This window comes from Hylobates moloch, unplaced genomic scaffold (genome assembly GCF_009828535.3).
Source record: "Hylobates moloch isolate HMO894 unplaced genomic scaffold, HMol_V3 SCAFFOLD_20, whole genome shotgun sequence".
In the NCBI taxonomy this organism is placed as follows: Eukaryota; Metazoa; Chordata; class Mammalia; order Primates; family Hylobatidae; genus Hylobates; species Hylobates moloch.
The window spans coordinates 47,609,601-47,634,245 of NW_026652295.1; the positions used below are offsets into that span (position 1 = coordinate 47,609,601).

Sequence of the window (24,645 nt, forward strand, 5' to 3'; positions counted from 1 at the left end):
ACATCTCAGGCAAGACTATATTTTCTTTATAGCTCATTTAATTACTTTAAATTTTTTATCTCCACAATTTATTTCTGATCCCTAAGCCACAAATTACACTCTGCCTCTTGGTTGCTCAGGTGTATTTCGTTTACTTTACCTCTCTAATGCTTTCCCCTTAAAATTTTATTGGGATCAATATGAAGATGATTGATGCTGAAAAAGAACTTTGGTTAATATTTATGTATGAATACACAAATATAAATGTTATCAGAACATTCGTTTCTCCAAATAGTATCATTTTCTTTTCTTAATAGTTATGTTCAAAACATGTCATCAAAGTAGGCCTCAGTAGAAATGTAGTGATGTAATTATTGCTATTAATTTGCTCACTCAAAGGCACATAATTTCTCCAGCTCTAGCTAGGAAACTGCTCTTGATATCTATCTCATAAACAAAGACTAGAAACCAGGTAAGTTATTTCTTTGTTTTCTGTGTGTTTTAAAGAAACACAAATTAGGTATTTTGCTACACACCTTCAGTGTGGGCTGAGGTCAGTGGCGATGGCTTCTCTCTGCTCTATATGGGTATCCCTTGGCAGCTTGACTAGGGCTGGAGGATCTACTTCCAACATGGCACACCACATGGCTGACTGGCTAATGCCAGCCTATATCATAAGACCTGGGCCTGGAAATCAGAGCAGCATCACTTCTATCATATTCTATTGGTCAAGCAGTCACAGACCCCAGATTCAAGGAAAGAAGACATAGACCTCACCTCTCAGTTGGTAGAGTGTCAAAGAATTCTGAGGTTGTATTTTAAAACCTTCAAATTACCTTCAAAAGTTTTTTTTTTTTTTTTTTTTTTTTACCAACTTGCTTCCTGCCTCTGGCGTAAGTGGCCCATACAATTCGCTCCTCTCTGGCTTCTTTCCAGAAACTCTAGAAACATTCTCACTTTATAATACAGAGCATTTCACCTCCCTCCAGCATTGTATTGAAACGCTTTGGGCTAACTTAGCCACTCCAGATCCCAATAACTGGGCCAATGCACAGGCCAGAGAGAAGCTTGGAAGCATTTGGCTTTCCCTTCCCCTTCCGCCACAAGGCCTGAGAAGGGAAGAGTAAAACAAAGTATTTTACTTCTGTCCAATATGAACTATGTCATTTATCTAGAAGCAACTTTGGTCATTTTTGGTCATATAGACTTTTCACCTTATTTCCTTTGCACAAGTACATGGTTCCCTGTCTTCTGTGGACTCATTGTAGCTGGCCTCCTGCTCCTCCTCCCTGGGCTTTGCCTTCCCCTGAGCCTCATGACTTGACTCTGTAAATCCTTTTCCTCAGTCTCCTACTACCACGTTCCCATGAGAGTTGAGAGTCATGAGACTGTAAAATTAAAAATAAGCTATTTACTTCAGAATATAATGGTTGTACAGGCACTAGGTAAACATTCTCACTCTAAAAGGGAGAAATCAGCCAAAAGAAAGGATTTCTTGGAAGTTCAAAACCAGGCAGGGCAGACATTAAGTCTGAAAGCTCCAAAATGATCTCTTTTGACTTTATGTTCTTCATCCTGGGCACACAGGTGACCTCCCAAAGTCTTGCTTAGCACCATCTCACGGCTTTTCTGGCATGCAGCCCACGTGGCCGCCCTCACAAGTTGAAGTTGAATTCATGTGGCTTTTTCAGGCTGAAGTGGCATAATGTCAGTTGCTCCACCATTTTGGGGTCCAGACAGTGGCTCTACTTCTGCAGCCTCACTAGGTATTGCCCAGAAGGGAACACTTTGTGGTGGTTATGGTCCTATGTCAGATGTCTGCTTGAGTACCCAGGCTTTCCTATACATCCTCTGAAAACTTTGCTTCTTAGAAATTTCTTCTGCCAGATAGCCTAGGTCATTACTCTTAAGTTTAGCATTACACAAAGCCACAGGGCATGGACACCATGCAGCCAAGTTCTTTGCTATGATGTAATAAGGGTGACTTTTGCTCCACTTCCCAGGAAATTTCTCATTTCCATCTGAGACCTCCTTAGAATGGTCTTTACTGTTTAGGTTTCTGTCATCATTTTGTTCACAGTCACAACCAATTTTTAAGATGTTCCAAACTTTCTCTTTTTTTTTTATTTTTCTGAGCCTTCTAACTCTTCCAACTTCTGCTCATTGCCCAGTTCCAAAGCTACTTCCACATTTTCAGCTATCTTTATAGCAACAGCTCACTTCTTGATACCAATTCTCTTAGTTCATATTATGTGATTATTACAAAATATCTGAGGCTGGGCAATTTATGAAGAATAAAAGGATTATTTGGCTCACAATGGTGATGACTGGAAAGTTTAAGATTAGGCATCTGCACCTGGTGAGGGTTCCAGGCTGCTTTCACTCACGGCAGAAGGTGAAGGGGAGCTGGTATGGGTAGAGATTACACAGCAAGAGAACAAGGCGGTAGGAAGTGCTGGGCTCTTCTTTTTTTTTCTGTTTATGATTATGATTATGATTATGATTATTATTATTATTATTGTACTTTAAGTTTTAGGAGACATGTGCACAATGTGCAGGTTTGTTACATATGTATCCAGGTGCCATGTTGGTGTGCTGCACCCATTAACTCATCATTTAGCATTAGGTATATCTCCTAATGCTGTCCCTCCCCCCTCAGCCCACCCCAACTTAACAAACTCTTTCAGGAACTAATAGAATGGGAACTCACCTCCGAAGGAGTGATTTAATCTGTGGGTGAGGGGTCCATTCTCATAACCCAAACATCTCCCATTAGGCCCCACTTATAATATTGAGGCTCAAATTTCAACATGAAGTTCGGTGGGAACAAACATCCAAACCATTGCATATGCCCAGCCTATCTAACAGGATAGTTTAGCCTGGCCTACGTTAAACATGCCCAGAACACTTACATTAGCCTACAGTAGGGCAAAATCATCTAACACAAAGCCTATTTTATAATAAAATGTTGATTAACTCACGTAGTTTATTGAATAAGGTACTGAGAGTGAAAAACAGATTGGTTGTTTACCCCTGTGATTACCTCACTGACCACGAGCTGCGGCTCACCTCCACTGTCCAGCATCACAAGAGAGTATCCTACCACATGTTGCTAGCCTGCGAAAATATCCAAACTCAAAATTTGAAGAATGGCTTCTATTGAATGTCTATCACTTTTTCACCATCCTGGAAAAACCCAGGTTGAATCATCATAAGTTGGGGATCATCTGCATAAGCCACATAGTATTTGCTGAGAACTTGGTATGTATAATTTATTCTGACTTCCGTGGAGAGAAGAGAGAGTATGCAGCTCATTTGGATATATTAATGCACTGCTCCTAAAAGCAAATAAAAAACAGCAAGGTGCTCACCTTTTTTTTTTTTTTTTTTTAAAGAATGTGGATTTTTGTCTTGTTTTACGTTGTTTTGTTTTGTTTTATCCTAAACTCACTGACTCGGAATCTCTGGAAGTGGAGTTTAGACTCTGGCACTTTCAGTAAGCTTCCCAAATGACTCTTCTATTTGGGGAAATCTTTTGAAAGCCAAACATGTGTTGAACTACTTGAAACTTTCTCAAAGCTGGTTAGAATGACCATCTAATCTGTGGCATTTTAAAAGAGAAAGAAGACACTATTAAAAATTATTGCAGAATAACCTATGTATGTATGTGTGTATATATATATATATATATATATATATATGTATACCAAGAACTTCCCAGAAAATCAAGAAATACTTTCATTTTAGTGAGAATGGAATACTAGGATACATGTCTTAAACATAAAATCCAGGACAGACTAAACGTTTTGGATGTATACTAGACTGTTAGCTCCAAATTATCCCCGTTCATTTCAAGTTAGAATTGCAACTTGTCCCTCCAAGTTATTGCTAGTATCAGCTCATCTTTTACATTGGAAGCACCACAGTCCTAGATTGGGCCAGGCCCTCAGTTATTCTCCAGATTATACCCTTATCTTGTTCTTACTCTTTCCAGTTTTTGTCTTTCTTCCATTCTTTCTTCCTCCTGATACCAGAGCAATGATGCATAAATGATCATTCTATCATGTTTAAAATTGATTGTTTCCCCTTGATTTCAGCTCTAACAAGGAACAGCAAAAACAACAAAAATATACACTGTATAATATTAATATGAATAATAAAATATATAATGATAAAAATAACAGAGTTCTTATTTAACCAGTATATACCAGACACCATTTGGCAAATTACTGCTCTCCTTACCCCTTCAACTTCTCCTTGCCCTACTCTGGAACCGGCCTGACTTCTGCTTTCAGAACCCAAATGAACTGTCCCACAATCTAGCAACCACTAAGTCTCAAATTGGCCCAGAAGTGTCCTGCTGGACCCTGCTTCAGTGGTATGACTTGAAAATGTTTTGCTAGATCAGTGTCTATGTTGTGTTGTACTCATTATGGTTCATTTTTAATATCCATTCTGAAAATATATAATCTGCTTTTCAGAGTATTACAAAATATGTCATGATTTGGCTCCTTCATATCTCATCTGTTCTATGCTTCAACTCCTCCTACTCTATGCTTCATTGCTGCAGAAAATGACGTCTTCCCTTCCTATGTCTCCATGCTTTTGCACCTGCTTTGCAGATCACTTTCTTCCTACTTTTCTTTCCCCTAAACTTTTACTTACTGCTTGTAACTCATCTTGATCAACATTTTTTCATAATCATCTTCCCTAGCTCCTCTAGGCATATTTGAATGCTTCTCCTATACTCACATTTTATTCTGTACATATTTCTAACTCAGTTTTTAAAATATGGCTATTTATTTGTACGTTCATCTTCCTTCTCAACAGTGGTATTCTTGACCTCTGGGTTCATGTGTTTTTGTGTGTATTTATCTCTAGTCCTTTGTACTTTTCCTGCATATATAGTGACCAAATGAAAAGATAATGCTAACTTGAAAGAACACGTAGTTTTTAAAATGTTGGCTAAGATTAGTCAGATAGGGATTCATGAACATGATACATTTTCAGCTCTACTTTGAAAGAAATAATGGACATGTTGGAATGGAGAGGAGGTTGATTTACACTGTCAACGACAGCAATATCAAAAAGAAAAACACAGAAAAATAAATTAATACAATGGTATTTGGAGAATATAATTTGGGTTAGTAACTGAATGAATGAGGAGAAAGAGAATTATTCTTGCAGTATTTATTCTTTCGTGCTAGTTTGAGGAATTTAGAGCTACACTATTGGAACAAGTAAATCCAAAGCTTTATTTCCACACAATAACCCTGGGTTTGTAACAATTGGAAAGTTTGTTCTTTCCTGGGCTTGGGTCCAACTCTATACAATATCACCATCTGTGTCCTCAAAATGATTCAAATCCACGGTAAGCACTGCTATACTCCTGTGCATGTGCCTTCTTTGAGCTCATCTTGTTTTTCTCTCAAAGGTCAACTAATGGCTGCTTTGTCCTGCTCATTCATTGTCCCTTAAGCGTGTAATGTAGTTGTTTGCCAAATGTTAATTCCCTTTAAATTAAGGCTCAAGGAATAAAGAAATCCATTTAGTGATTTATCTGGGTGTTTCTCCAGTTGGCTCTGAGTTTTTGTTCTTTGATATGTGACCTTTTTATGTTTGCTTTAATACTTCACTGGTGTCCAAAGTTTATGATTCAATCCTTGTGGCTGTAAAACTATTTCTTGTCCCTCATTGAAGAAAATACCTCATCTGCCTTTAAAATGAAGCTTGTAGATTAGCTAACATTGTTTATTACTACCTTTTAAAGGCTATTATTATTTCTAGGATACTCACAAAGTGAAAACAATCTAACCATCAGGTTAAATAACTTCCAGTGTGAGATTTTACTATTTCTTCCAAGTTACACAAAAATGAAAGTGACTCATGTCCATTTCAATGTAATCTTAAGCAAAAGGAAAAGTTTTTACAACCCGCCTCGGTTTACAAAACAGATTATAATTATAGACTTTTTGTATGTGAATAACAAGTACTCACCCTTTCATAGGGTGTCTGATCAGGTTATTTACTCAAGTGATATTGGCCTTGGAAAGTCTCTTTCTTATACGGGTTAAATAAAATTTTCTTCTGCCTGCTGGATAATTTTTTAGATTTAATTAGCATGTGCTGTTTTCCAGGTTTCAAAACATTTTTCTATCTTGGGTTGCGTCTCCAGATATTCTTGATCATTTAAATGCCTATTTCTTCTACTGCCTGAAAGGTACCTCTTGGCCTAGGGAAACTCATGAAAAGGGAATACTGTATTTATATGCATGGTTCTCAAGATTTGTTATGAGACAGCTTTCAACAGAACCATTGTTGCTCTTCATTTTATTGTTTAATTTATTTTTTAGACTTTCCCTCTACCAACTCCATGCTCCAGAAGCGTTGCTTTCTACAAATTGCACTTTGTGTTTCTTAAGCAAATCATGCTCCTCCTCCCTACTGATGTTGCAACCACACTGGATTTCCTAACATTTCTCAGTGAAAGCTCATTCCCACCCCAGGGACTTTGTACTTTCTGGACTCTGCGCCTAGGTTGCTCTGTCCCTCACTCTCTCTCCTCGTAGCTTCATGGTTAGCTTCTTCATATCTAGTTTGGCTGCTTCTAATTCCTTCAGATTTTAACTCAAATATTACTTCTACTTAGAAAAGCCTTTTCTGACTCCCTTAGATTGTGTTACACATATAGGCCATTAATACAAATTTGCTGAATAAATGACTGGGTGGGTCTGATATTATACGTGTCGTATTTGAGGAAATGAGAGGATGCTGAAAGTACTGGAAGTGTATAGATGAAATGAGAAGGCCGGAAATAGATCCTATTAACATTTGCCTAACACTTTACAGTTTACAAAGCACCTTTGCATATGTTATATCACTTGAATTTTTAATGTCTGTTAGAGAAAACTCTTACTATCTCCATTCTACAGGCTTAGACAGGTGAAAAGACCTCAAGATCACATAGCTAATAAATAAAAGTTGGAACTATATTCTTATCTCCAAATTTAATTTTGTCCTCTATGACATGCTGAAATCCCCTGACTTAAGTTTGAGATTTACAAGAATAGATATTCCAGGCAAAATGTCAGAAACATGAAGTGTATGAGAATCATCAGAAGTTAATTACTTTCACGGACATTCAGATTCCCTCTTTGCTGTAGGAACAAAGGAAAAACCTTATCCACAGTCCCATGTGTTATCTCTGGCTGAGCCTCTTCCTAATTATATTACCAATGACTAACTGTCTGCTTTAATTTTCTCTGTTGTAAATGAGGATAATTATAGTATTATGTTGGTGAAAATTAATTGTGGTTTTTGGCATTGAAGGTAATGACAAAACACATAATTACTTTCGCACCAACTGAATACAGATTTCATAAAGGGACTGCGAGAATTAAATTAGTTTATTTAGTAAGACTTCACAAAATTGCCCATCACAGAATATTGCTTATACAGGAAAATTGCTATTATGATTACTGTCATTGTTATTATTAGTATTATTTAATGTGCTTACTAAAGACCTTCTCTCAAGAGAACAGAAAAAAAAACATAAAATATGTGACTATTTTATCTGCAATTAACTTTTTAGGACTTCTACAGTTTATTGCATGGGCGGAGGAGTCTTCTTTTTAATCTTAATCCTTTGGTTGAATGTGGCTTGAGCCTTGACACTTTTATTCTGAGGTTCCTGCTAGCCCTAAGCAGGAATTTCTGAGATGGATATGTCTCATTGATCTTGGATTTGATCTGCAACTATAAGTTACAAAAGAGGGAGGTCTTACTGTGAAATACATCAGAATGTAAGTAGACTAATATTATTTCAATAATTGAAAGGACGTTAAATATTATCTGTTTTCTAATCCATCCCTTAACATGGATACACAGTCCATGCCCGTTTTCAGTAACCATGGAGAGTTTAGAAATTTCCTGCTTTGAGATTATTTGACAGTGTATGTGTGTGTTTTAACTCTTCAAGACTTGTTTTAGTGGGGATATGTTTACTCTCTTCACATTGTTCCAAAATAGATCTTGCTCATAGATTTTACTTATATGCCAATGATGTTTTGGATATAGGGATCTCCTATCAGAAGATTAGAGTCCGCTGGCAGATGCTAATGTTGTACCTAGTCAAGAACAATTGGTAAATTTCCAGGATTTGGTTCCATTTGCAAGGGAGTTGCTAGGATTCTTGATATGAAGAGAAGAGCAATGCTTAAGTTCTCCATAGAGACTTTATACTCAGAAACTTCCTTCCTATTCTATGACTTCTGCTGCAATCTTTCATAAGATTGCAGTGATAAGAAGTAATGTCTCCATATAATTAGTCTGATATACTGGTTCTCCACCCTGTCAGATCCAATGCTTTCTTCTTATCGTAAATTTTAAATACCGCTCCCTGACAGACATTATTCTGGAAATAAATGCAGGGATAATATATCCTTGACTTCTAGAGTGTGCAAAACCCTGAGAATATAGTTTTGGTGGTGCCTCTTTTTATTTAAACTACTTGACTTACCTAAAATCAACAAGTAAGCATAGTCCTAGTGGCCCAATACTACTTAATCCTGATAAAACACACACACACACACACAGACACACACACACACATACATGTACAGGCAGTTGTGTGTGTGTGTGTGTGTCTGCTCTATCTACAGTATCCCAGTATATCCAATGAAGTTTGTTTCAGCTGCTCAGCTTTACCATCCTCCCTCAGCAGAGTAAGGGGTGAGTATGGATTTTTGTCTGGAATATTTATGTAAAACAATAATTCTAGGTCATATTTCTTCAAGTTATTTCTGTCTTGTTATCAAGAATTTCTCCTAAAGAGAGAGAAATCGGTCTGAAACCTAAGTCTGTCCTTCAGAATTGAATTCTTAGTCCTCATAAAGCTCCAATCAAGCCTGCATCAGCACTAGTGTTCTCTTCTACCTAGATAACCTAAATTACGATAAAATTCCAAGATGACAGGAAAGTACTTATAGGAGAAAACTAATTATTTACATTGGGCATTTTAGAACTCTCCAAAAGTTTAAGTAGTAATAGTTTATGTCAATTTATAGGGAACAATCTAAATTTCTCATGATACCTTTATTTGTCATCTGAGAGGCCTTATGTTTTTGTTCTGGTTACCACTTTTAGGCCAGTTCTACTAAAAGTACTTCCTCTAATCTTTTGATTTATTATAAACATCAGTTGAGGGAGAAATACAATATAATTCTTTATTTAGTTCTATTTGGATGTGCTTTACAAATTTTTAGTCTCTTTAGGCTAGCACTAATTCTATTCCATTCACTAAGTAGATCTTTTCTGTATCATCTCACAGTCATTTCTGCATCTAAATTCTTAAAGTTAAATAAGTGGTTTGTTACTAATACATATATGAGCACTGTAAGAGTTAAAGGAAGGGAAGAAACACAAACTGTGACTCAACAGTAAAGACAGGTTTACTTTAGATAAAACCTAAGAGGGGCTTCTGGCTGATTTCAGTCAGGGCTGCTTTCTTTTACAGACTGAGTATATTTTGGTTTGAGGGTGAGGGGTTTATCAGAAGCTTGGAATGTTCCTGTTTGAGGCAGAAGTTTTATGGCAGAGTTGGAATGTCTCTGGGAGGAGGGGAGTTTATCTTGGGGCAGACATCTTTCTGGCCAGACGGGGGTTATCTCCAGGCTGGCATCTTCCCGGCCAGAGTGGGGTTATCTCATGGCTAGCATGTCTCTGGTCGGGGAGGGGTTTGGAATGTTTCTGGTTGGAGATGTTATTTGTGGTTTATGGTCATGCTGACCTTAGCCATTAGGTTGATGCCCTTTGGATTTAGGTGGTTTTTTATTAAAGTGAACTTCAGAATGAGGGGCTTGTCCAAGATGGCAATGCTCTTCCTCGGTCAAGTATAATCACATGTACAAAATAGAAATAGATTTGTGTCATTTACAGTGGTGTTTTTTTGAATTGAAGTGTCACTGAGGGCTACATGAACAGTTTTGAGAAACACGTGGGCCCAGATAATTTCATGGGAATTCTTTAATTCCATGTCTGTATTCTCTCCTAAGATCACTCAGCCAGACAATATGACGATAGGTTTTTTTTTTGTTTGTTTTTTTTTTTTTTTTTTTTTGCGGATTTTGTGTTGATTGAAACTTTGTGCTCATTTTAATTTCTTATCATTTCCACTTATGACTGTGTGCTTCCCATTTTACAACAGAAAAGCACCATTCACACATCTTGAATCATAAGTTGCCTCAAGATGCAAAAGCCTCAATAAAGCGACAATCTGAATTATTAGTATAAAAAGAAACCTCCTTTAATTAAAACAGCAAAACCCCATGGTAAGTCCTTAAGTCTGACCTTGTCATATACATATTCTGTTAGAGAAAATTGTGGTATTAGAAACAGATATCTAGGCTGGGTTGCAATGTTCTAAATTTTGATATATTATGGAATGAGGCAGTGGGAATAATGATAATTTTCAAATAATCTTGTGCAGCATCTATCCTCCAGCTATTGTCATCAAAGACTGTATTGTTATTTAAGGAGAGTCTTTTACAAACAATGTAAGAAAGTTTTACCATGAAATATTGAAACCAAGGTGATAAAATATAGGAAGTCTCCTAATTTTTCTACTCATCTACGTGATAATCTTCAGATTAAATATATAAGATTGATTTTGAAACACCTACTGTAAAATATTGATTTGTAATGAATTTGTCCCATCTTCACCTTTATCACTTTCAGGAGAGACAGTTTGTGGCCACTCTCATTAATTGGTGTCTCCACTGCATACTTTGTATGATTTCACTGAGGAAGAGGTGAAAAGTTCTATATTTCCATCTTTAGTTAAAAGAAACATATAAAGAGTTAGAGTTTTAGATTTTAAAAAATATTTATATTTAATTATGAAATACTACAATTCTACCTTTTTAAAAACATGAGCAAAATTTCTTGCCCACAGTTATGTGGCTATGAAAAAATGTTAATAAAAAAAGAGGTCTAAACTGTTATTTTTAAAATGAGGAACGCATTTTGCATAAACCATGGTAGCCTCTATCCTTAAAAGTTATAATGTGTCAGCAGTCTCTAAGTGGTAGGGTTATTTTTCTTCAGAATAAAAAATAAAGCCAGTCTTTCATGGGTCTGTACAAACAAAAATGATCAATTATTACCAAAACTAATATCAAAGTATTGGAAAACCAAAGTGTGTATATATATAAGCATACAGCTTCTTAATTTCCTTTCTCATGAAGTCTCAGAAATACTTTCAGAATCATTATCCTAGCATGCCCAAATTCAGAAAGCATCCCATGAAACAGTGGTCCCTAGTAGTTGGAGCACAGGCTGTAAAGAGACTCCATTACTCAACCTTGGACCAGATGATCGTTCTCTTTCTGCTTTAAGATTTTATTTGTAAAATGAAATAATTAAGATTCCATTCCAAGATTTTATTTGCAAAATGGAATAATTCTACCTTATAGTGTAGTTCTAAAGATAACATAACATACCATTGGTAAAGTGCTTAGTCCTGGGATTAAAGTAAGTTCTCAAAAATGGAATCTATTATTAACCCATGTGAAAAAAGAATGGTTTCAATTTGTCATTTAATTGATTCATTAATAAAAACTTGTCAAGCTCCTATAATGGATCGGACAATTTTTATGTGTTTTGAATGTCAAAATTAATAAGACATAGTTCTTCTCCAAAAGTATTGGGTGGAATATATGCATAGCCAGATAAAAATAGAGCAAGTGCATTGCTTGACACCACTGAAGCAGCTATCTAGTGAACAGGTGTAGTCTTTATTCTTCCCATGGCTACAAAATAATGAAAGATGTAGTATTCCCTCAAATTAACATGTAAAAGAGAAATAAAAGAATGTGTTTGTCAAAATTTCAGTACTAATATGATGACCTTTATCATCACTGAGAAAAAGGATGCATTAAAACTTTAATTGTCAAAGCAGGCTTTAAACACCAAGAAGAATGACTGGAGATCAAGGAGAGTATGTTTCACATACTGAAATATATCAGAACATAGCTCACCCAAACTCTCCAAGGATACTGAAAGACTGCAGCTGAACAAAGAACTTAACAGGTCTTTTAAATAAGACTGATCTGACAGTTTATAAAAATAGTTTCCTGTAAATACTTCTTTCCAAGGGAACTCTCGTCTTATGAAAATGTTTTTAATCCATTTAACCCTGAATAGTTGCACAGATTAAACCATTTTCTTATTATTGATAATATAAATGCATACCTATTTTGAACTTTCTTTCAAACACCGCGGTAAGCATTTTACAAATATTGTATCCATTGGTCTTGTTAAAAAACAATTTTGACAAATTAAATTTAGCAGAGTTCATTTGAGCCAAGAACAATTCATAAATCAGGCAGCAGTCAGAATCAGAAGAGTCTCAGAGAGCTCCACCCAGCAGTTTGGCAGTGCGATTTTATAGGATACCCACAGAAGCAGAGTTGAGAAATCACCTGATAGGCTACAGCTAGGCATCTGCTTTATTTGGGCATGGTGATCACTTGGCTGGCTGTAATTGTCTGAAACATGGCTGCTTGTGATTGGCTGAAACTAGACTCTTCCTTGTACTCCTAACTTAGGTTTGAGACTGTTTACATATTAATTTAAGTTGTAATTTGCTTTGTAGGGACTCAGGGTATGCAGACAGCCTCAGGCTAATGGCCTCCTGCTTATTTATCAGTCTTCACACACAAAGACACACACACATGGACACAACTAATATATCTTAATATCATTTCCATTTTACAGATAAAAAACAAATAAGAATGCGTATGTCCCTCACTTTAAAAAAACGATGTTTGATCAACAGTATGTCTTTAAAATAAGGACATAGCATCTCAGATTTAGTGAACTGTTTTTCCTCTTGGCTGATGATTGCAAAATAATATGCTCAGTCTTTCTACTGTTTGTTTAGAATTATTCTATTCAAAGGATTAATATTATCATGAATTAACTGAATAAACAATTTCGCCGTTAAGTGGTATATCTGCTTGCTTCAGAGCCAAAATAATCCTACAGGTTCTGGTTATTTGATAGACTGTGAGAAATTAAATATGATTGATTACTTGAATATTGATAATTTTAAATTGGCTTATTGGTAGAGTGGTTAAACTAATAAATATAAGAGTTTATGGAAAGGTAATAGTCATGCATTCTCACCATTGCATCATTTTTATACGATGCGACAATATATAATGCTTTGAAGTATTCAGATAATTTGCATATTGTATGACTGAATTAGAGATGTCTCCATATTTTGCAACTTGCTAGGTTACAGCTGAGTGTTTGGAGTGCAACATTCCTTTAAAAGTCACGGAATAACTGTAATTTGCTCAGGGAAGTCTTACAGGCTAGACATTCTTTGCCCCTCCAGATCTACACTCAGTCTCTCTTTACCGTTTCCGCTCCTGGAGTCTGATTCCTCAGAAGTTCTGTTGTTTTCTGGCTTTCTATTTGCCAGAAAACAAGATTCTGCCAGTGGGAGACATCATCAGGAAATCTAAATGTGGAGAAAAGAGGTTAGGCATTTAATTCCACCTTCCTCTCTAGCCCGCACCTCAAGCTGAAATTTGGCTCTGTACCTCCTATGCAACAGCTTCTCTCTGCAGCTACAGCTTTCACTAGTCTCTGATAAGAGCTCCTTCTTCTTATAAATTTCTGGTCTAGGGCATCCCCAGTTGTAGGCCCTCAGGTGCTTCATTTTAATTCTTAACCCTATCCATACTTCAATAGTTCCTCTTAACCCTACCCATACTTCAATAGTTCCTTCAGTAAACTGCTTTGAATTAAGTATTTCAGTGTGCCTCCTAGGGTGACCAACCATTCTGGTTTGCATGACACTCATGATTTTATTTTAGTATGAAAATCAGATGCCCTTGCTACACACGACGACAGTTGGTTACCCTCAGCTTCCTGACTGAGCCTTGTCTGATCTAGATGGCTAAGATAGTGAGGGTCTGGTAAAAATATAGGCTATGTGGTTGAAAGAGAGGGAGATATTTTATCTGGAAAGAGAGAATGTTAAGTTTTGCTTCAAGACAGTTGGCTTATTTTATAGTAAAGAGTGTAGAAAGTTTAGAGAGGGGTCAGAAGAAACCATGTGTAAGGTGAGGATATAGAGTGTCTAGCATTGGGGTAGGTGATTTTTATAATATTATGTATATCTCACCATGCCATAAATGTGTTTGAGTAAAGTAGGGTCTGTAAATAGTACAGTTTACCAGCTCAGTAGACAAGAAAATCGGTTGCAGTCATTACATAAACTTAATCAATCTAAAAATTAATCTACAATTACCTTAGAATATCTGTCAGAATTTTATATCTCTGAAATTAATTGGGAATTTCTAAATAAACAATGAATGAACATGAGTGTCGACTACCTTTATTATCATTTACTTAGGCATAATTATATAAATAACAAAAATAATAGGTAGCAAGTAGAGTTTTGATATAAATTTCAATTTATTCTCTGCTAAGAAAATCATTAGTTTCTGCTGATGAGATAGTCAAACAATTCACTCTCAATATCTCATCACAGTCACTGGTTCCTCTCCCTTCACCACTCTTCCTGCTGGTACAGTATGCAGAACTAAACTTTTGTGTCTTTCATTAATGACTTCTCATTACTTGTATAGGAATTCAACTTTTTTCTCTAATGATTGATTATCCTGTATCCTGGGTAGCTCACTTTCTTTACCGTAGCATGCCATAATAAGTGGAACATTCCGTTTCCTTTGACAAGAAAAAAAAAAATTCTTGATTGTGAAAATGAGGTTCCTGTTATGTAGCAACATGGACATTGTTACATTTTTGCTCTCATTGTACAATTTGTATTTTCCACATATCTCCCAATATTACTTTCAATTTATAAAATAACAGCATCACCAACAATAATAAATTGATAGCTGCAAATCTACTATATGCCAAATACTGTGCTAGACCCTGAAGTAGAGAGTTGAATAAGATGTAGTCTCTGACCTTCAAAAATTGAGAGAGGGATATGTCAACAAAACATTCCAATAATATCAAAGAGTAAAACAACAGGTTTGCACAAAGAACAAAATAACCCAAAAGTGTGATTCATTCATCTGGAAGTGCGGATTGGGCAGGGAAGAGTTAAGACATTTTGCAGAGGTCATATCTGAGCTTATCCAGTTAAGTGCATTTCCTTCTCAATTGTAAATGACTTGTCCTGATGAAAAGGTGATTAATGCAACAATTATACTGTATAAGAGTGTATACAATAAAAACTAAGCCTCGTTCTCACTCTACATTTTTTTCTATCTATGCAAGCAACCAAATCACAACCTTAAACAACCAAACAAGAATAAGCAAATACAAAACTAAATACTTAAACGTGCAGGTATTGTACTGACTATCAATTTTCTCCTCCAGAAACCAATTTCAGACACCTTGTGAATACCCACTTTTCCTTACCTGGGGATTTCTTCACCTTTTTTTAATCTAAATAGCTCTATTAAGACAAAGAGTAGTTGAATCCATTTCACTGTATTTATATTTCTTTAAGTTCTCAGACACTGTAGTTTGGGTGTTGTAGCCTTCATATATAGAAAGTAAATTTCAGGTTGCAAAAAGAATTTATGGTTGGAGAGCCAAGGTTCTGATTTTTTTTTGCTTCATCTACAATTTAGACCTCAATGTACAGTGCCCCTTAGCTTCTAGGTCATTCTTTTCTTTTTGTAAAGAGTCTTAGTAGATAAAAATTACAGCCAACAGTCTCAAGTATACCAACCAGAGTTTCAGAGCCATATAATTTAAAAACTAGAAGGAACCTCAGATAACATATAAATAAGTATATTCTTTTTCAGCTAAAGAAGCCCAGAGAAGTGAAATGATTTGCCTCAGTTAAAACAAGCAGGTAGCGGCATGACTGTCACTAAAACTAATTCCCGTTTCCTTTTAAAGTGGTCTTTATCCTAATACAAAAGCTGAAATAGAAACACTGGAGAGCTTATTACAGTATATATTACTGGATCTCATCACCAGAGGTTGTAATTCATTAGGGCTAATGGAGGCCCAGTAATTTGCATTTCAAACAAGTTTCTGGCTGCTGCTGCTGCCTTGGTAAGAATACATTGAGAAACCTGCTCTACAGCATGCATCTTGAGGCCTTACATAAGTATTTTTAAACCCAAGCCTGTAATAACTCAGTAGACAGAAGTTCTGACTCTAAAGTGAATATTTCCTTTTTCTTTCTAATAAGACACTTCATCTCTCTGTAGTACACTTAAAGGTTTGATCTAGGACCTGAAGATTTTCTCTCGGTAATTACATATTTATTTAATTTAAAGCCAGTTAATGTATGCATGCTTCTTAAAATATGAAATAATATAATATTTTTATTGTATGACTTACACTTTTTTCATTAATCAAAAGTACTTTCTTCACCATTCATGGTTATTGATTTACACGTCCCGGATTTGCCTATCCAATATTTACCCACCTTGTCAAATTAGTCAATAAGGACTGTAAATTATTCTGTCCCAAACTTGCAATCCTCTGCTAACCCTTTACCTCTCTGCCTCCATCTTCCTTTCCCTCCCCATTCACTACCTGAGCTCATGTGGTCATGTCAGAAGTATATCATTAATCTGCAATGATTATACTTTTACTTTTCTTTGCTCCACAGACACAAACTGACAAAAATCATTCTTCTTTCAAAGAAATCACAGTGTCTAAATAATTCCAAGGTTTTATAAATATATTAAGAAAACAATTAAATGCATTGAGCAAATATAACTGCCTTATTAAAAGATACTTTTAACATCACTAGACTATTTTTGCTTTTCTGAAAGTATAATTTTCTAATAGGTCAGCCATACACATTTAATTTGTCTGCTCATTGCTTTCTATTAAAGTGATTATGCATGTTTTCTGGAAAAAAATCCTAACTTTTTACAGACAGAATTTAACTAGGGTTTTTGACAGAGATATTCTCAATCAACTACCTATTCCTCTCACTTTGGATAGTCATGAAGGCCGTCATAGAAAACGAAGGTTTATAATGAGACACTGTAGTACCCTACCATGGGGACAATGAATGGCATCATGTTCTCTTTAATCTCTCCTTTCTTCATTTTATTTTTTTTAGGGCAAGCATGGAGCCATTATGAAAGCTAAAATTGATTTTTTTTCTTGAACATTTAAACATACACACATATAGAGGGTATATTTGGGTAGCGATTGTTTCCAAATGACATTCTTTTGGAGAAGGATGGGAGGTTGTATCTTTTGAAGAATTTTATGAGCCTTAATTTTTCGGAGAGTCTTGAAAGCTTCTACATGATTCTAAAGAGTTAGAGAAACCTGTGGTAATCCAAAGAGTGAAACTAAAGACTCGTGTTTATCACAGCTTTACTAACTAATATTCCTTGAAATAAGCTATATCAATTTACAGATATTATTAAAAATGCACAGAAAATAAATGAATACTAATATCCAAGCATGTGAATTAAATAACTCAAATTGCAACCTTGGCAATACCACAATCTTATGGTAACATTTTAAGGTTTTTAAAAATTTGATATTAATACATAGCAAAGTATTTTTAATGTATACAATTATATGTAACTACAAAATTATCATAACTACACAAAATATTATATTAAATATATACATATAACATATATGCACATATATGATAGATGCATGTATATGTATTTATATACAGTCATACATACATTGTTTAACAACTGGGATATGTGTACTTACACAAATCTAAATGGTATAGCCTACTGCACACCTAGGCTGTATGGAGTAGCCTATTGCTCATAGGTTACAAACTCATATGGCATGTTACTGTACTGAATACTGTAGGCAATTATAACACAATGGTTAAGTATTTGTATATTTAAACATATATAAACATAGAAAAGGTACAGTAAAAATACTGTATAAAAGGCAAAAATGGTACACCTATGTAGGGCACTCATTATGAATGGAGCTTGTAGGACTGAGAATTACTCTGGGTGAGTGAGTAGAGGGTGAATATGAAGGCCTGGAACATTGCTGTACGCTACTGCAGACTTTAGAAACACTCTACATGAAGGCCACACTAAATTCATTACAAATATTTTTTCTTCAATAATAAATTGGCGATCTTGCTGTAACTTTTTACTCTATAAACTTTGCATTTTTAAAATTTTTGACTCCTACTTTTTGAAAACTTTTGTAACAAAACTTATCTTAAAACACAAAGGCATTGTACAGCTACACAAAAAGTTTTATTTCTTTATATTCTTATTCTATAAGCCTTTTTCTATTTTTAAAATAATTTTTAACTTTTTAAACTTTTTTGTTAAAAACTAAGACATGTACACACACCTTAGCCTAGGCCTACAGAGGGTCAGGATCTTTGAGGCATCACTAGGTAATAGAAATTTTCCAACTCAACTATGATCTTATGGGTCCACTGTTGTACACGCAGCCTCTTGTTGAGTGAAACATTGTTACTGGGCACATGACTGTATATTACTCCACAAACATCTTTTTCTAAGACTTCATTGTATTATGTTATTTTTTCAATATGCTAATTCACTGATTTTTTTCCTGTGCACTTTCAAGTCTTTTATTTATTTCTACACCACTTAATATTTTGTACTGGCAGTACTTGAATTTGTCATGTATTTTTATAATTCTTGTCAGCTTATTTTCTATCTCATGTGATTATCTTCTATATTCATTTTTCTTCTTTCATAATTTTTTAAATGAAGTGTGCTTGTTCTCTAAATGGTCTCCTTTCTCTTAGGGTAAATCATCTACGAAAGCATTTTCTCCATGGATCTACTGGGGTGTTGTGAAATTGTGATACGTTCTTCTTTTTGATATTGTCTTAACTTCACCCTTTGTTATTCTTCCTTTTAGTAACAGTTTTAATGGGGCCCATGATGACTCAGTTAAAGAATATTATTGTCCAGGTTCCCTTTCACTTAGATGTGATCATATTATGAAGTGCAGGCTGAGATGATGTAAACAAAACTGGTATGTGTTACTTCCAGTGCCTCTCCTTAAGAACAGGGTGTTTCTCTGAATTCCCCTTTTCCTGCACAGTAGGTTGGAAAATGTCAACAACTGAATTGATCTTCCTGCTCCTAGAGATGAAAATCAAGTACAGATAATGACAGAGACATTGCTCTATTAGGTCCTTGGATGAGCTCAAGAAATGTCTACTCATCCCTAACCACCTTGGAAAGTTACCTTAAGAAAGTAAAATTGCTATGTTGTTTGAGAAGCTATATTTTTAAGTATTTTTATTATACTAGCTTCTAGAACAAGATTTCTCAACCTTAATACAATTGACATTTGGGGATGAATATGTTTTTGTACTAAAAAGCTGTCCTGTGTATTTTATGGTGTTTAGTAGCATCCTTAGCCAGTACCACTAGACCCCATGGCATTCTTCTGGTCGTGACAAGCAAAAATGTCTCTGGACTTTGGCAAATGTTCCCTGTGGAACAAATGTGTTTCTGCTTGAGAACCACTAGTCTGTAGAATAACGAATGTAGACATTGTTCCCTGTAGTAATGCTGCCTTAATAAAACTTATAAAATATTGCATTCACTTAGGAGTCAGTGAGAAGAAGTGAAGAGGCATTGAAGGCTGGAAGGTGGTGATAATTCTTCTGCTGCAGCATTGGATAAGTCTGTTAACTGTGGAAAGTACTAGACAGAACATATCCCTATGGAGATTAAAGCAGCTAGAGAAGTGCTTAGAAAGGCAGAATGTCAGTATATTTTGATTGCTACATGTAGTTTTTAGTAAAATATTATAACAAAAAATGAGCACAGCTAGGAAAAAATGAACAGTTGAAATTAGAAATAGAGGTGACAGAACTTTTTAGGGAGATAACCTAAAATTGGCTAATAAGCTAGAAAAGTGAGATCTCTCAGAGTTGAAAAAACTAACTGCCTCAATTCTTCAAACATCGGGAGAAAGAGTGTCACTCATGGCTTTTTTTAGAGACCCCCCCATTTGGACTTTTCAACCAAAAGTATGAAAAAGCACACGCAAAGATTAGATTATAAATATTGCCTTCATACCACTACCAATTTTTTCATATGACCATGTTAGTCATCTTTAAAATAAAGAAAAGTGGGCCCAGGGCCAGGCTTAAGCCTGTAATCCCAGCACTTTGGGAAGCTGAGGGGGGTGGATAACCTGAGGTCAGGAGTTGGAAACCAGCCTGGCCAACATAGTGAAACCCTGTCTCTACTCAAAGTACAAAATTTAGCCAAGTGTGGTGGCACGTGCCTATAGTTCCAGCTACTTGTGAGGCTGAGGCAGGGGAATCGCTTGAACTCGGGAGGTGGAGCTTGCAGTGAGTTGAGATGCACCACTGCACTCCAGCCTGGGTGACAGAGCGAGACTCCGTCTCAAAAAAAAAAAAAAAAAAAAGGGCCCAGCAAAGAAGTCAATTAATTAAAAACAAAAATCAGAATGTTAAGAAGTGTAACTAGAAGACATTTTTTGTGAAGTTCTTCCAAATGAAACTAAATACAGCAGAAACTTTAATTCTTGAGAAAGTTGAAAAACCACTAACTCAGCATTGAAAGGCCTTTAATTGTGTGATACAAAAAGACATCCTTGGTTTATTAAACCAGAACCAGCAGCTGGGCATGGTGGCTCACACCTGTAATCCCAGTACTTCGGGAGGCTAAGGTGGGAAGATCATTTGAGGCCAGGAGTTTAAGACCAGCCTGGTCAACATGGTGAAACCTGACCTCTACTAAAAATACAAAAATTGGCCAGATGTGGTGGCGCATGCCTGTGATCCCAGCTACCTGGGAGACTGAGTCATGACAGTCACTTGAACCTGGGACGTAGAGGCTGCAGTGAGCCAAGATCGTGCCACCTCACCCCAGCCTGAGTGACAGAGAGAGATTCTGTCTTGGAAAAAAACAAACAAAACTGTACCAGCAAAAAGAGGCTAGGAGATCTGTGCAGTGGCCTGATATGGCCTGAAGAAGCATACCCTCTGCTTGAGGATATGCCATGGAAGTTAAGGAAACAAACTTTCCCAACTGGTCAAATGATCGGCCAGAAAAGCACAATGGGTAAGTTCCTTCCAGAGACAGAACGAGTCTAACCAAGGAAATCCCGCTGCTGCCAGGTCAGGGAGTCCTTGAAATTCTGATCCAGAGTGATTTATTTCATAATTGTAATCAATCAGTGGCTTTTTCTAGGTGAGTATTTTTGTTGCAGTTGTTCTATTTCTTTTTCACTATTGTGTATTGGCTATGTATGGAGTGGGGGGCTGGGAGGTATGAGAAAAATGACTGTGTTTTTGAGTTCATCGCTGTTGGGCCCCCACTGGATCACACAGAAAGAATTGTGCGTAATTCAGAGATACCCAGTTTTTAGTAGGATGCAGTAAATGGACCAGTCATTTGATTGTATCGTATCTCTTGGAGAACAGATATTTTCTTTTTGGAAAGCAAAACAGAACAAAACAAAACATGAATACTTGTACATGGATACTTGGGAGGCCAGCATGGCAGTCTGTCAGAAACCATTAATTTTCTTCAGTGTTTTTCCCCTCCTTACTTCCTTTCAACAATAGAATCTATTGACTTTTAGCTGGGCACAAGGTATGCAGCTGGAGCGAATACATCCCCAATCTTCCCTTGCAAAATAGGCCTTATCTCACAACTAATGCCAATAGGATACATGAAAACAATCTCTAAACTTTTTGAATCATGCACTGAAAAGAAAACTAATTGCCTTTCAAGAACTTCCCCCTTCAGGTTGGCAATCAAGCAGCAAAAACTTGAACAGTGGCCTCATACCATACACAGACTGAACCCCCTCACTGGGAGTAACAGATCTGTTTCACCAGTTTGGTTCCCTAGATGACCTCATAAAGGAAAGCCCATGTTATTTGCCCTGGATTCTCATGTGAGAGAGTGATATGTTTTAATCTTGTTTCAACTACTCAAGTTTTGGTTCCATTAATCCTAACTCCTACATCTTTCCTGGGATTATTATGATATTAATATTCTGCTTAAAATATGTTGAAGTTTCAGGTGTATTAAGATTCATATTTGAAGCTCAATTATTCAGGATATTGAATATCACAACTGATCTGGGGTTATGGGACATAAGACATTATAGCTGGGAAAGGTTAATCTGCATTTTTACTCTTAATTACTATTCTTGTTAATAGCGTTGCCCTAAACTACCTCTTTGTCTACAGAATAAAGCAAAATATTTTCCAATTAGTGTTTTTGTTTTTTCTACATTTCTTATCATTTTATCTTCTGTTTTCTAATAGAGAATTTTTATCTCTATTTTCCCATTATTAAACTAGCTATGTATATATATTTTATCTCAAAAACAAAGTTTTAGAACTTACCAGTTATATTATCTATTTATTAAATAATGCCTGCCTTAAAAATAAAACACTTATTTACAACTTGGGTTTAACTTGTAGTTCTTTTTCTAGCTGGCATTTGTGTGTACTTTTGTGCATGGATATGCACACAAACATAATTCTTACCTTGAGTTTAATTTCTTTTCTTTTTAAAAATTCCTTGGGCTTAATAAGTATCTTTCATTTCTCTTTTTTTTTCCTATTTAGTATAACATTTCCTCTTAGCAGAACTTTAATGGTACCCATGAGTTCTTATATGTAATTATTTTTCTCAGTTTATTTGGGCATATTTATTGTTTGTCAACTTTCATTCCACCCTTTCCCAACAACTTAAGTTTTGTCTTTTGGGTTTCAAATTATGAAACAATAGCAAAGTTGGACTAAAATAAAAAGATTCAGCTTCTTCAGCTCACTTTCTTTAATAGGCAACTTAAGAATATGTCCTCCCTAGAAAGCACAATGGTGAAGTTCAAATGAGAACTTGAATAGGCAAATGCCATGACCAAATTAAATGAATTGCTGTGCTGATATTAAGAGTTCCTGATGGCCCATTGCTTGTCCATTACATAGGTCTTGATCTAGGAGTAGATTTTAACAAAAGTCACATCGAGATGTAAAAGCACTAAGCTGACTTAAAGGCTGTGGACAGAAAAACAGAAGGAAGTAACATTATGTTAACTACATGTTGCTGAGGGCCTCTACTCCAGGAAGGATTTTACCTTCCAGAAGCTCTAGACTGGCACCGCCTCCAGTGCTGACATGGCTGACTTTATCTTCAGTGTTCCATTTGGCACAGCAAGTAGCAGTGTCTCCACCCCCTATAATAGTGATGCAGCCCTTGGAAGTGGCTTTCACAATTTCATCCATGAGGGCTTTGGTTCCCTTAGAAAAGGCATCCCATTCAAATACTCCTAACGGCCCATTCCAAACAATTAGCCTTGCTTGAGCCACAACTTGAGCATGATTCTTGTTGCTCTCTGGACCACAGTCCAAACCCATCCAGCCAGGAGATATGCCAGATGCTACAGTGGCTTTTCCAACCTGAGCATTCTCATCAAACTTGTCACCAGTAACAAAGTCAACAGGAAAAGTGATCCTTACACCATTCTTTTGTGCTTTGGCCATGATATCTTTGACGATCTTGGCTCCCTCTTCATCAAACAGGGAAGCACCAATCTCCATGTTGTTGAGTACCTTAAGGAAGGTATAAGCCATTCCACCACCAATAATCATCTCATTGACTTTGTCCAGCATATTTTTAATAAGTTGGATCTTGTCTGCCACTTTGGCTCCACCAAGTATAGCCAGAAAGGGTCTCAATGGGTTTTCCAAGACTTTAGCAAAGTAACCTAGTTCCTTCTTCATCAAGAATCCGGATGCTTTTTGGGGCAGATTCACTCCCACCATGGAACTATGAGCCCGGTGCGCAGTGCCAAAAGCATCATTGACATAGACGTCCCCTAGCTTGGAAAGCGATGCTCGGAAGGCTTCTATTTTATCTGGCTCAGCTTTAATCTTCTTTCCAGAGGGATCTTGGCCCTTCCCTTCTTCCTCCACATGAAAGCGCAGGTTCTCCAGCAGGATGACTGAACCAGGAGCTGGGTTGGCACAGGCTTTCTCCACTTCTGCGCCTACACAGTCCTTCAGGAACAGAACATCCTTGCCCAGCAAAGATTTGAGCTCAACAGCAACAGGCCCTAAGGAATATTTGTCAGGCATGGGAACACCATTAGGCCGACCTAGATGACTCATAAGAACTACTGCCTTGGCTCCATTGTCCAGGCAGTACTCGATGCTTGGGATGGAAGCCTTGATCCTCTGGTTGTTTGTTATCTGGTTCTTCTTCATGGGAACATTGAAGTCTACTCTCATGATGACTCGCTTCCCTCTAACATCCAGTTTGTCTAAAGTCAACTTCTTAGAAAGAGACATTTTGACCATATAAAGACATAGGCTGACACCTGGATCTTAATGCTGAAGAACCAACTTGCTGTTGGGAGGCTGGGTAGGTGGTGATTTCTAACGCCCTTGCCCTTGCCCCGCCCCCTTTCTTCTCCACACTGTCTCCAGGACAACAGCCACTGTGAGACTGGAAAGGAAATCTAGCTTTGTGATTGGCTCAAGGTCCTGTCAATCTCGATCTGAACTGTGTTGCTAGGTGAAGATTCCAACTTCCTGGGCATAGGGCCATGTAGTGGAGTAGAGGTACCTGCCTTCGGACGAGACTTGGGTAGGTGGAGAAACCCCAGAAT

The 24,645-nt window shown here is 36.5% G+C and overlaps 1 protein-coding gene across 1 annotated transcript; it reads right to left on the reverse strand.

Moving 5' to 3' along the window:
* Positions 1-22,793: 22,793 nt before the first annotated feature.
* PGK2 (phosphoglycerate kinase 2) lies at positions 22,794-24,432 on the reverse strand. Its single transcript, XM_032140436.2, has one exon. The coding sequence runs from the start codon at positions 24,332-24,334 to the stop codon at positions 23,072-23,074; it is 1,263 nt and encodes a 420-aa protein (XP_031996327.2). The 5' UTR covers positions 24,335-24,432; the 3' UTR covers positions 22,794-23,071.
* Between the last annotated feature and the right edge of the window lie 213 nt (positions 24,433-24,645).